A 13,070-nucleotide genomic window follows, 5' to 3' on the forward strand; every position below is an offset into this window, starting at 1 on the left:
TAGAGTACAAAGAATCTGTACTTCAAAGTAGTTCAGTTGAATACATTATGTTATTTCAGTATATATAGCCATACGTTTGCTGGTTCTTGGCCAGTGTGGTAGTAAATACAAACATGACGATATCCTGGAAGTACCTTCAGCAGTAATGATTCAAATCAAAGTGCTCAGCACTTTTTCTAAAAGATCCTCGTCAAAAATTGACCGCCGATTCTTACGACCCGCTGCTCTACAGCAGAATCTCGTAACCGAGATACGAAGGTGTATAACCTACACTATTGCAAGGGTCCTTTCTCTTTGTTTGAGCTCCTATGCGTAATGAGGACGCAAACGGTCCCTACGGGATTCCTCGTGGGACTTGTGTCCCCGCATATCCAATATGTTCCAGGGCGATATGAGTTCCTAGATGATCGCTTGTGTGTATAGTGTCGCACGTCGTTCTCCCCACGGTCCACTGGCATAGCACACTATGATTCTGAGCGCTGCCGGTCTGTGCACCAGGATGTGCTTCACAAATATGGTGTTCCATTGCCCGAGGCGTTACATCGTCCAAAGGACGATCGCAGCCAATCCATTTGCAATGATATTGACCTGGAATAGGGAGAGTTCTGTGTCCGCCACCGTCAAGCATCAAATTGGTTACTGTCACAAGAACGTAAATTATATGAAGTGAAAGGAAAATTTGCACGCCGTACCTACGTTGGCCTCATATTTCGGCAAATTTGCCCTTGTTACCTCAAAATATGGTGGTACAGGATCGTCTGTAAAAGACTAAGCATTCGCAAGAGACATAATCGGAATTGTTACCTAAATTGTCCGGGATAGATTCTTTGTAGTATCGGACAACTTCACCCGTACAATTGGGCACCGAAGGCAGCCTGTTCTCAGTGCCTGGATGGCATAAATCTGCACGCCTTTGCTCTATGGCATCCGCTAAAACAATCTGGAGCAAAAAATGCGCTGCGAACTGAGCGTCGTAGTCACAAGCGTGCCGGTGTATACCATTTGCTTACTATAGTTCTGTCCCTAAGATCTTCTGCCTTCTTGTTGAGTGAACACACGTGTCTCGTAGCCTTTAGGTGTGTCGTGGACGAGTCGGCCCGGAGCACATCGGCGCGTGCAACGTACAAGTCTTTTGATAAGCTTGTAAAATATGTCAGGTACAAATGATGAGCCGACTCACTAGGTAGGTCAAGGCACTTACACCTGTAATTCCGATTGCATGGCTATCAAAGAGTGCGAATATACCCCATCGTCTAAGGCATCTTTGATCCAGACGCAAACATCTCGTATTATGTCTTCCGTGGACTGCCGCGGGCGAAGTGGTACTGTGTCTGTAGCCCAGCGACATACAGGCAGTGTAAGTGCGGACAGCGCCAAAACGGCATGAGGAAGTTCAGGGAATGCTGGTAACGAAGACCAAAACATGATGTAGTGGAAGAGGCTACATTCGCAATCCTCCAGTGACTCTTACTTATAGTTGGATGAGGGTACGGAAACCGTCGTGGGATCCACCGCGTGGAATGGGCGAGGCAGAAGTCGTGCCCCGTGAAGATGTCTGCCCAGCCAATAGAAAGCTGCGATCTGCTTTGTTTGAACGATAGGCCTAGCGCAGCGCTATCTTTATCTGGCTCCGCGGTGGCTGATGCCGGCTTAGCTGAGCGAGACATGCCATATATGGCAAGGGGATTCAGCGCCCGCCGACATACGGGGGTCTCGGTATGCAAGTTGCCAGCTACGGAAACGCAACACAAGGAAGGAATGCGCCACCTCGCGTTGAAAGGTTTCTTGTGCTTACTTCGGAGACAGTGTGCCGGGTGATAACATGCACATCACGGCCAGTTCAAGTCCACGGGAGCGCCCGAGTATCGATCACGAGGCGCAGGCGCGCAGAGGAACAAGCCTGAACTCTGCTTCAAAGCAACTATCTTGCACGCTACAGTACTCTCAATCATCACTATGCATACAGTACACTTGGCTTGTCTCAGCTTCAGATGCGATTTCTGAGCTGTAGTACATGTCGGACACCGCCTGCCTCGAGGTTCACGCATGGTCACGTTCATGCAGTCAGATGGACAACGCCGAAGGTGAAGCCTTGAGGCTCCAGCAATTCTGGATGGTCTTCCAATTTGTTCAGCGCCGAAGCTTCGCCACGTTGAGACCTCAAGCCCACGAAGCTGAACTCAAATATGGTGGGTAGCAGGCCTCTGCAGATACAACATGCCCCCCATGAATATCGAGCTCTTCACCGTTATCGTTGGCTTACTGAGCCTTGCAACTCTCTTTTCCCCCGTCTATGCCTTCATTGAGAGCTGGTCTATGACCTCCATGCACAAGACCATCTACAAGGCATTAGAAGAAGCCCGTCAGCTGTTGTCAGGTCGCGCAGGCGTGGAGTCTCTTCTAGAAGAGCTGCGACGGTGCGTGTCTATACAAGTCAGGATAGTTCGTGAACCCCTCCGCTTACTTCGAATGATTGAACAGTTTGAGAGACGAATTGTTTATACTGCACGCTCAAGCAATACGGCCGCGTTCTATATGGTCCGGGAGGTATATGTCGGCGCTGTACCACATGTACCTCCTTTACAAGAACGCAATGTCTCTTAGAGACAGAGCCTTGGTAATCGTTCTTTGACGATGTCGACGTTTCTTCACGTTATTCATACAGACCACATCTCAGATCTTTGTTGCGGATGCCGTCATAGAGGAACGGACCGTGGTTCTGAAATCATCGGGCTCTAGCATCACTGAGCAATTACAGTTGTCCAGTTTGCGAACCATAGACATTATGGAGCGTGGAGTCTCATGGCAAGGCTCAATTAATAGCTCTTCCGTTCTTGAGCTTGATCTGTCGGCGGATTATCTGATGGGGCGGCAGATACAAGATCCACCGCCTTCCCTCGCACTGGAATACACGTCGCCGTCATCATCGTCGCCGTCGCCTACAAGTCAGAGCGCCAGCCATCGATCCCCGACCCTTGAATCGCCCCGACGCTTTCCCAATGGTACCTTGCTACGTATGTTGCCATTCTTTATGTATGAGATCATACTGCTAACAAAAAGGGAGTTTTCAGGTTCTGTCAACGCGGCTCGTCGTTCCACACTTCCTACTCAACATGTGAGAGAAGACCCAATTGTCCGTTCAGACGCTATTCGTCGCTCTCCGTCTGGTACCCAGTCTATATAACTTGATCCGGTCGGGTCCTCAGGATGACACTATTATAGAAGCAGGGATCATTGGTAATTATGTGTGGACACTGGGGATGGCATAGAGTGGGGTGGGAGACAAAACTTGCCGCTCGCCCGAATGTATGCCCGACCATATATGGCGACTACTTTGTACTTATACATATCTAGACGCACGACCAATACTTGTGCTTATGTTTATACCCACGACCACTTGACGACCACTTGTACTTATACTACCTGTTTTTATCCATGACTACATCATGAGATTGGCGTTCGGGTCGTAATATACAAACACATGAAGCATGCGAGGGCCAAAAATATTGTAACATTAGATGCCAGATGGCAAGTAGTTGACACAAGAAAACACTCCTGCACGCATCAGAGGTGAAAGGCTATGTGCCGTACTTGTTTGAATCGAGAATATGTATTCCAATCGCGAGTCCTACCTGATGCTCGCCTCGAGCTCTCCATGTCTTGCATAATAATTTTTGGTGTCTGCACGGCGAAAGAAATTTGTAAACTAGGACTGAGGAAATATTGATAGACGCGATAGAGCACATTTCCGTGGCCTTCTGAAAAGGTCGTGGTATTATGGCGGCCCGAGATGAGTTCATAACCTCCAGAGCTTCGACATTTACGTATGGTGAATCACTTACTTAAATGCTCAGACCAATTCATTTTGGCAAGGTGGAGACGCGAGCGATAGGCAATATTATGATTTTACACAATTCAAGCTCCATATGAGATTATCGTCGTCACATTTGAATATGAAGATCACCAGACACAATCAATCAACTTGGAGACCATTGATGTAGAGAAGGTTTGAAGCTTGAAGCTTCAAATTCCTAACACAAAGAGCTACACATAGTACAAGTAGTACAAGTTAGTACACCTTCTGTCTCAGGTGAACGTGACCATGATCACACGAACGTGACGCAACGCGAATTAACGCGATGACGTGACGCGCGTATGGAGGCCGTGGAGAATGGAGAAGCAAAAGTTAAGCCACTTGCACCACTCTTTGCCGGACGCTATATCATGGCGGCACGCCTGTCCAAACCTCCCACCTTTCTGCTATGTCGCCTGCCATTTTATCGAGTATCACCACCACCGAGGTGCCCGTTGTTTCGGGGGACATCCTGCGTTCCATCGCAACACCTGTAGTCCTACCAACCGCATCGACTGCGTCCAAACGTAGAGGATCCGTCGCAGAGACCGTGGGCGTAGACCTCAATGCCATAGGCAAAGGTATATCTGCCAACTTATCAGCTGCAACACTCGTCTTACAGAGTTGGAATAGTGGAGGCCCGAAAAATTATGTCGGAAGAGCATCGAATACTCGGTTTCAGGCCACCACATGATTCCCTAGCCGCCGAGGCTCAGGCCGCAGCGGCGAAACACCCAGAAGGCAATCCTGAGAAACAGCCACCCGATCCGTTGAAGCTGAAGGAACTCGCCCGCCAGGACGCCTTGCGAATCCTGTGAGCCGCCCTCAGCGTCCGTAAAATTTACGTGACTGAATATGGAGTCAGGTCTGAAAGAGAGACAAATATCGACTCGAGCTCAACGGTCGCAAGCGGGTCCGGCAAATCCCCCAAGTCGTCATTGCCGCCAACTGGAGGAGTGAACCTCGCCACGATCAGCGCATCCGAGGCTCGCTCGCTCATGTCGCACGAGCATCGTGCCCTTGGTTTCCGCCCGCCACCGGGTTCGCTTGCAGCAGAGGCGCAGGCGGCCGCGGCGAGACACCCCGACGGTGCAGGCATGGCGACTGTAGACGCAGAGATACTGAAAGAAATCGCAATGCGCGACGCAGAGCGCATCAAAGCGGACCGGGAGCTCAATATAGTTGGCGAGGTGAACGTCAGCACGATTGGAATCGTGGGCGCAGAGCGGCTCGCGCAGGCCACGGAGCGCGTCTTAGGCCATACGCCCCCACCAGGATCGATGGCAGCCGAGGCAAAGCAGGCTGCTGCAGTACATCCCAAAGGTGGGAGCTTTCCTGCAATGGGTGGCGACGTAGAGCAGCTTGAAGAGGTTGGATGCCGTGAAGGAGAACGGCTGAAGGCACAGGAGAATAAGGACCGAAAGGTCGAAGCTGAGGAAGTTCGCATAGAAGATGTTGGCGAGGTTGTTGACGGATCAAGCTCTCTTATCCTCGGGACAACAACCGAAGAGGTTGGCCTCGCTAACCTGGAACATTTGGCTGTGAAAAATGGGATGGGCAGGGTGCTCCAGGAGGCAGTCGTGCGCTCAGACTCGACGGGTGATTCTGTAGAGATCGTTGGGGACGTCGTCAGCGGATAGACGGATAGACTGAAATGTGCTAGCCGGTCACTGCGAGTGAAAGCGGATCGCGCGTAGTTTGCTCCAGCTTGCTGCGTATCTTATGTAAGGATTGATGTGGAGTCGATTGATACCCATTGTATTGTACTCTGTGCTTCAACGTTTGCAGCTATACGTGACGTTTTGGTTCAAAGTCTTCACCTTAAACTCACGCTTTAGTTAATCGATGGAAGAGCCTGGGGCCACGACCAGACAGCTGACTAAGCCCTGTGCCCTGGCAAGCGGCTATTCCGAAGAAAATGAAAACTCGGAGGACATTCTGAGTGTATTAGGTTTGGACGGAGAAAGCTGAAGCCTGATAGCCGTCTCATGGGCCATCGTAGGCCTAGCCTTTGTCGACTTGACCTTTCACTCCGCCGTGCGCAGCAGGAAAGTCAGGCTGGGGCTCCTTGGGCGCACCTCCCTACACTTGAAGTATATGGTTCTCGTTAATCTCCCCTAAGCGGCCCTTGAATAACGAGTTTTAGAGCGTAATGCGGGTGGTCGTTGGTTCTCGCAATGCTTCAACTCGCAATGCTTCAACTCCGCGCGTAACGAGAGACGAAAATATCACGCCTCAACGTCTCAGGTCTTACACCGTATCCGTCTATAGTATGTACTGCCATCGCCCTGCGTACCGTATCGATGCCAAGCGAGACGATGGCGTGTCCTCAGGGCATGATCATCTCCCAATCCGCTCGACAGCTCCTCGGAGATGCTGTGTGCAGTGTCCTCCAGGTTGATCCTGCTGTCGGTGTCCGGTGCACAAGTACCTTTCGCGTCCGCCCGCTCATTGTTTTCTGTAGTGGGATGGCAGCGTGCCGTAGGCCCTTTCCTCGGTACTACCTGATATCCTCGCACACACTATGCACGCACATGCGTCCCGAATGTCAGACGTTCCGGTGCGTCTTGGATGTTGTCAGCCTCATAACCTCGCGCATCCGCCTCGACCGACGAGCCCAGGAGGGTACGACAAACACGGCTGGTCCTAATAGGTCTCTAGGCTGGTGCCAACTCATAATTTTACGATTGCTCTCTGACCCTTTTGTCATAGCGTGTTAGTGGTACGATCTTCTCGCACTGGCGATGAAGCTCATTCCTCTTGAATGCAGAAGCTAGGAAGCTGTCGACATGCTGGTCATGCACGTGTTTATTCGCTATCATCTTGGGATGCTGTGGCCCCTAGCCTAATAGTGGCTCCAAGGTACGTACACCGACCGCGTTTGGCTCATATGCCCGGAGCTGGTGAACCAAATAACCACCAGGAAGATCTCTGTGACAGTGTTAGACATAAAATGCTCACTGCAGAGATGTCGTAACTACAGGACTTACCGTGATGGCTGTGTCTTAATTTGTGGCCGGCTCAGGACGGTAGCTGAAACGCTGGCGTATGTGTCCACCTACGAGGGACATAAAAGGATGGTTTACGGGGTTCAATTAACATACCAACCCTCCTCATTCTCACTTCTCATACAACCAGCAACATGTTACGTATAGGCCTCGAACAACCCTGGTCGTTTGATGATGATCCTTCGGGCGCTGAAACGTAAGTTTTTAAATTCTCCCATGCTCAGTATTCGCTGACGTGCATCTGGTATCCCCTCCCCTCCTCCGCCCCAAGCGGGACTTATGCAGGAGAGCAGATTGCTCATGATGCAGGCGCTTATCCTAGAGTCCATGTGGGCGTTGAGTGGGACTTCATGACCTCGACGGAAGAAGATCCCATTCGCTATTCTGCCGAATGGGGGACGCTCGTACATTCGAATCCAGCAATGCTTATTTCACACCTAGCAGCCGAGGAAAGCACGCTGAACGCGTCTGGGTCCATTCCAATTGTAGAACATTCCGTTGCCTATCAGGCCAACCCGGTCTTGCCATTAGCCGTGGGGGCGACGTCGCTGATCGATCAATGGGTCTTACCTGATGGGGCCCTGGTTCCTACCGTCGATACTCAATGTGCGACCGGTGCCCCTTCGTGGATGTTCGCACCGATCGAGGAGGACAAAGAAGCACCTGAAACCAGCGGAGTATCCGACGGGGGCGATGGTGGGGCGTTTACGGACCTCTCTACGTCTCTTGCAGTGCACGCAGAGGCGCTTGTGTCGATGGACATCTGCCAATGGGACGAGTGTGGTGCGCCGCTGTATGCTATTAGCCATATCAGGGAGCGCCACATCGACAAATGCGCCCGCGATGCACGAGAGAGCGTGGCGTGCAAGTGGGGGCAGTGCGGATCGAAAACGATGAAGCAGAACCTCCTGAAGCATATTCGCTGCGTGCACCTGCGCATGCTGGAGGTGGCTTGCCAGCATTGCGGGGCTATATTTTCTAGGAAGGATGCGCTTCGCCGTCATCAGAGCAAATTTGGTCAATTGTGCAAGCTGAGGTCGCGACGCACGCGATCGACCGTTCGTGGTGGATGAGAAGGAAGGGGGCGTTAAGATTAACCAACAGCGTGACGGAGAGAAGGTAATAATCTGAACTATGTTACGAGTTTCCCCTTGACACTGGACAACTTTCTCGCTGAGCTCAAAATAAATGAACCACCGTCTTGACATGTACTATAGCTATGAATTCATCCTTGTTACTGAACACTAGGAAATTTACGAGCCAATTGTTCTATCCATGGCGATTTATATGTATTCCCTGCGATAGTATTACCAAGGATGCGCAGACTGACCTTGTTCAGTATGATACCACTAGTATTGTACACTCAACGAGTATCGAGGTATCGAACGAAGAAGTGCAGCCAAAATTGATGGGATCGGGGTATTTAAGCATAATTAATATTTAACCTCCAAACATTGTCGACGCGAGGACCCAATGAACGATCGCTGTTATCGTTGGTGACTATTCGGATATTATATCTATTTACTTAAATTCCGAACCTTTCTGGCGGCTGAAATCCGCCGGGAATGCAGCGCGCGTATCATAGTCGCTTTTGGCCACTTCTATTATATATCACCTTCAATCCTCCTCTTCCTCGGAGAGCTCAGCATGCCTCGAGCGACTTCCGACCGGTTCAGCAGGGCGCACCAGCCTTCAGCTAAGCCCAAAGCTTCCTCCGAGTCGAACACTTCGGGTTCAGGCGTACATAACCCTATATTCAATACAGAGCGGTTCGGCCAGCATATCTTAAAAAATCCACAGACGGCTCAATCGTACGTCTCCGCTGGGGCTGCACGTTGGGAGTGCTGACAATGTAAAGATAGCATAGTTGATACGGTGTGTTCTGGCGTCTCCCAGAAACAGGGAGATAGAATACTGATGAGCAATGGACAGGCAAATTTACGACCTACGGACAAAGTACTAGAAGTTGGTCCGGGTACAGGAAATTTGACAGTGCGGATACTGGAAAAAGCGAAGCATGTCACTGCAGTCGAGATGGATCCGCGGATGGCTGCCGAGCTCACGAAGCGAGTACAGGGAAAGTGAGTTGTGCTCCATTCATTCGTCGAGTCCGGTCTGACATAGGTCCATCCACGATGGCTAACAGACCTGAGCAACGCAAGTTGGAAATCATGATCGGGGACTTTGTCAAAGCGACACTGCCGTATTTCGATGTGTGCATATCAAACACCCCATACCAAATATCATCGCCGCTCGTATTCCGCCTGCTCTCACACCGTCCACTATTTCGCACAGCCATTCTCATGTTCCAGCGCGAATTCGCCCTTCGACTCGTCGCGCGGCCAGGGACGGAACTTTGGTCACGATTATCTGCGAACGTGCAATTATACGCGAAGGTGGACCTTGTCATGAACGTCAGCAAGAACAACTTCCGCCCACCGCCGAAGGTGGAGAGCAGCGTTATCCGATTAGTTCCCCGCGATCCTCCACCACCGGTCGAGTTTGGGGAGTTTGATGGACTGCTGAGGATTGTCTTCGGGAGGAAGAACAAAACGGTGCATGCCAATTTCCAGGCGAAGGGCGTGACAGAAATGCTAGAGAGTAATTGGCGTACATGGGCTTCGGTGAATAATGTGGTACGCGAACATGAGATAACTACTCCTTCGGTTTCAAGGGCTGAGATCGTAGTACAGATGATCGAGGATGGAATGAATATGAAGAAGAAAGTTGAAGAAGTTCTTCAGGAGACAGGCTTTTCGGAGAGTCGGCCGGCAAAGATGGACATCGACGACCTTCTCAAGTACGTGACACTTTCTCTCGTGGCTTCCATCGTTCATCCGACACTCTACATTCACTCACCAGGTTGCTGTCCGCTTTCCATGACGTTGGTATACACTTCGCGTAACCATTGCCACACCTCATCTCATTCAGTACCCTTCCTCACATTGACATCGACTCATGTAGCATCAGCACGGTACGCTTCGCATACATTTACTAAAAGTACCTCACTGTATACCATATACATATGTACATCTGTACTAGATGCTCATTTCCGCGACTGACTTGCCGTCACCGATCCCAGGACGATACGCCCGGTAATTGTGCCCATAAGTGCTTCACAGCTCCTACTAGGTCGCCGAACCGAAAGGCATTCGCCAACAAGAGTACTGGCACGTCATCAACAATTGAGGCGATCTCACCCCGAAGCGACGTAAGACTTACAGGCTGTACTTTGGCCCCGGGTTTGCATAATATGGTCCGCGCGGCACCTCACAGATCTATAGCTATCTGCTGGACCTCGTACTGTTTCGGGGTCAGCGTCCTCTGTGGGAAAGGAGAGATAAAGAAAGTTGCATGTGTGTTAAAGCCGTGTGCTCCCAATGGACAAATCAGGACCCACCTGCGAGAACGCATGCATCTGAGCGATCTGATTCTTCAGCAGCTCGTTGACTGTGTCCTCGTCACATAGCCATCCAGATCTGTACATATCGCACTCACTGAATCGGTGTCTTGCAAGAGTGTTCTTCCCCTCGAATGCCTGTCCCGCGGTAAGGTCTTCCAGCTTAGAAAAAAAGCAGACTTAGACTCACCGAGCTGACTACGAACACGGCGTAGTTCTCGCCGCACCCGTTGGACTGGTCGATGATCTCCAGGTGGATAATCGGGATGGCTGAGCGGATTGCGCTCTCGAGATCAAGAATGGAGATGGGCATGTTGCGCGGTCCTGACGACTAGAGGGACGTGGGGGTATTGGTGTGTGCGCGGGGCGGGAGGGAATGTTAGGATCCGTGGGGCTATCTGATAAGATTTATAAGAATCGGAAATTCCCGCCGCTACTGAGATTCGCCTGCTCCGATCCCGTCGTGAGTCCGCCACAGTCCCAAGACATGAGGATAGGTACAGTCGAACACAAATCATAAGCTTAGCATTGGATGGGAACGGACGCTAGAGAAGGAGAGCGGAGCTGGTATCATACTTGAACCCTTTTAAAACGCTATCGCTGATCTTGTAAGCCGTCAATGAAACAGGATTTGACATATATCTGACTTTCTAGTGGCTGCTGATTCTAGAAACAACAATATTGCGTATAACCCGCCCAGTCATGCGTAAGCTGGACCAATGACGACTGGACCAAATGGTTTGTAAGATAGTCATGGGGGACTGCCAGTGGCCGCTCGAAACTCATACTAAATTCCGCTAGGACGGGGAAACGTCGACCTATGCACGACAGAACCGCGTTCGTTGATTATTGAAGATGGTCTCAGCTTCCATTCGACTAAATGGGATTAGTCCACCCACCCGCGCATCGAGAACGGTGGACTATCGAAGATGTCCCACGGGCACTGCTTCATCCTCATGGGGGGGATACCGGCAACGGAGGACCTTCCAGGTATCACAAGGGTCCGGAGCACGGCGGAAATATACCTGAATGGGCGGGCAGTGCAGACGAACTCTGTAATCCAGAGATAAAGGGGGTGACCGAAAATGTCTTGGCCGACAACTGGGCTGGGATTGGGGGACCACGAGAAGAGGGCAAGGGATCCCTATGTGTACGAGAGCTCAATTAGAGCTGCAGATGGATTGTTTGGGAGTAACTAGCTAGACTGACGTATTGAGCTATACTGTGGACAGTCAGCAAGGAATGCGGAACGATCCAGGATGCATATGTACTGGCTCTTGTCTGGCCTTATCGGAACCGCACTACCCACTTATTTAGTGCAGCGTAGATCTACAGACCAGAATGCCACGCACCTGCTTCTAATAGTGTCCGTTAGTTCTCTCACGGTGGGTCCGACACCTCGCAAACGGATCCATGTATGTACCATTCCCCGGCAAGCTTCAAAATGGCGATGCTAATCCCATTTCCATGGAATAGTGTCCAAGGACTCCGAACAAACCACCTACGCCCCACATTGTAGTCCGGGGTCGGGAATAATTGATCGCCCGAACTCATATACACCTCCATGAGAAGTCTTCGAGCTCTTCACCGTTCTGAATCCAGTGGATTAGGCCTAGGGTGGTAAGTTCGCCGGGATGCACTGTTTCTAGAGTCCTTGCAGCAGAATTGTCCCGATAAGCGAGCCGGAGCTGTAAACACATCTCTGAAAGGTGCATGCGCTTTAAATTCTGAATCAAGCTCAGTCATGATTTCCGAAACAGGCCATTAAGAGTGAAGATGTCAAATTTGTTTGCTCAAGTCGTTGTTACGGAATAGTGAATTAAGCCTTCAAGTGCAGTCGTGATCTCCGAAAAGGGTCATTAGCAAAAGAGAGGGTCCACTTAGACTTTTGCTATGAGACTACCTTATGGCTAGCGAGGCACACAGCATACTCTGCCCATATTTCGCTTCAGATGGGATACAAGTGCCATCAGCTCGCACGAATGTATACGGCAAACACACGCAGTAATGACACTCACCTATCAGGTGAGTGGACCCTTCATGGCTAAGGCCCATTGAGGACATGGTTGTCAGGACTGAACGATCAACATTTCAACGGCTGGCCAGATGCGCGAGCATGTTGTCTGAGTCCAAAGCTACTATTGTAAGTATCGCGCGCGCTTTCGCCCTGGCAGTGTTACATGGTCCCCAGTTAAGCTCTATAGCGTTATTGAGAGCAGATGGGTCGACGTAGATTGCTTGTACGACGAGTTACGACCTCGCTGGTCGGTGATAGTCTCCTCGTAGAGTTGTCAAATACTTTGCCCAGACTGTGCTAGCAAAGAGCGATGTTGAATCGAACGGGAGCTTCAGCATGCGGCGAAACAGGGTTCAATGATCCGGTGAATGCAATATCGTGTAAATTCGTGAAGAGCCCAGCCCAAGTTCCGGTATTATACAGTGATGATTGTATCATGCATAGAAGGAGACGAACATGCCCATCGGTCTCACATAGGGATCCTGGGCTGCGATGAGTTAGATGATGGCGCACGTAAGCAAGGGTGAATAGAGGATAACGTACTGGACCTCCCCTTGGTGGAGCTCGAGGGGCTGGTGCAAAGAGAGGTGGCGGCGCCCTGGCAGCTTCCCCAGGTTCCGTTTGTGGTATCGGAATATTCAAATACCTCGAGAAGAACTCGTCCAGCCAGCTGAAGAACATCTGCTTATCTTCATCTGACAAATTGGCCCAGTCGATTCGGTCTGCACCGACCCCAACCCTGTCGTCATTGAACGTCGAAACAGTCGATAGCCTTGGAGCGACTGGCGGCGG

At 50.8% G+C, this 13,070-nt stretch overlaps 5 protein-coding genes across 5 annotated transcripts; 4 read left to right on the plus strand and 1 right to left on the minus strand.

Moving 5' to 3' along the window:
- Window positions 1–2,217: 2,217 nt before the first annotated feature.
- FIBRA_03016 (uncharacterized protein) lies at window positions 2,218–3,184 on the plus strand (the record flags this gene model as incomplete). The annotated part of the gene is made up of 4 exons (XM_012324861.1): window positions 2,218–2,417; window positions 2,482–2,617; window positions 2,678–3,014; window positions 3,072–3,184. The coding sequence occupies 4 exons, from the start codon at window positions 2,218–2,220 to the stop codon at window positions 3,182–3,184; spliced, it is 786 nt and encodes a 261-aa protein (XP_012180251.1).
- Window positions 3,185–4,262: 1,078 nt separating this feature from the next.
- FIBRA_03017 (uncharacterized protein) lies at window positions 4,263–5,493 on the plus strand (the record flags this gene model as incomplete). Its single annotated transcript, XM_012324862.1, has 3 exons — window positions 4,263–4,434; window positions 4,487–4,667; window positions 4,719–5,493. The coding sequence occupies 3 exons, from the start codon at window positions 4,263–4,265 to the stop codon at window positions 5,491–5,493; spliced, it is 1,128 nt and encodes a 375-aa protein (XP_012180252.1).
- A 1,502-nt stretch (window positions 5,494–6,995) lies between these two features.
- FIBRA_03018 (uncharacterized protein) lies at window positions 6,996–7,934 on the plus strand (the record flags this gene model as incomplete). The annotated part of the gene is made up of 2 exons (XM_012324863.1): window positions 6,996–7,057; window positions 7,133–7,934. The coding sequence occupies 2 exons, from the start codon at window positions 6,996–6,998 to the stop codon at window positions 7,932–7,934; spliced, it is 864 nt and encodes a 287-aa protein (XP_012180253.1).
- Window positions 7,935–8,508: 574 nt separating this feature from the next.
- FIBRA_03019 (uncharacterized protein) lies at window positions 8,509–9,766 on the plus strand (the record flags this gene model as incomplete). Its single annotated transcript, XM_012324864.1, has 6 exons — window positions 8,509–8,672; window positions 8,724–8,736; window positions 8,794–8,942; window positions 9,008–9,497; window positions 9,555–9,661; window positions 9,724–9,766. 6 exons carry the CDS (start codon window positions 8,509–8,511, stop codon window positions 9,764–9,766), a joined length of 966 nt encoding a protein of 321 aa, XP_012180254.1.
- A 365-nt stretch (window positions 9,767–10,131) lies between these two features.
- FIBRA_03020 (uncharacterized protein) lies at window positions 10,132–10,574 on the minus strand (the record flags this gene model as incomplete). The annotated part of the gene is made up of 3 exons (XM_012324865.1): window positions 10,132–10,185; window positions 10,262–10,399; window positions 10,452–10,574. 3 exons carry the CDS (start codon window positions 10,572–10,574, stop codon window positions 10,132–10,134), a joined length of 315 nt encoding a protein of 104 aa, XP_012180255.1.
- Window positions 10,575–13,070: the final 2,496 nt, after the last annotated feature.

The sequence above is a fragment of the Fibroporia radiculosa genome (genome assembly GCF_000313525.1).
Source record: "Fibroporia radiculosa TFFH 294 genomic supercontigs, scaffold1540, whole genome shotgun sequence".
NCBI lineage: Eukaryota > Fungi > Basidiomycota > Agaricomycetes > Polyporales > Fibroporiaceae > Fibroporia > Fibroporia radiculosa.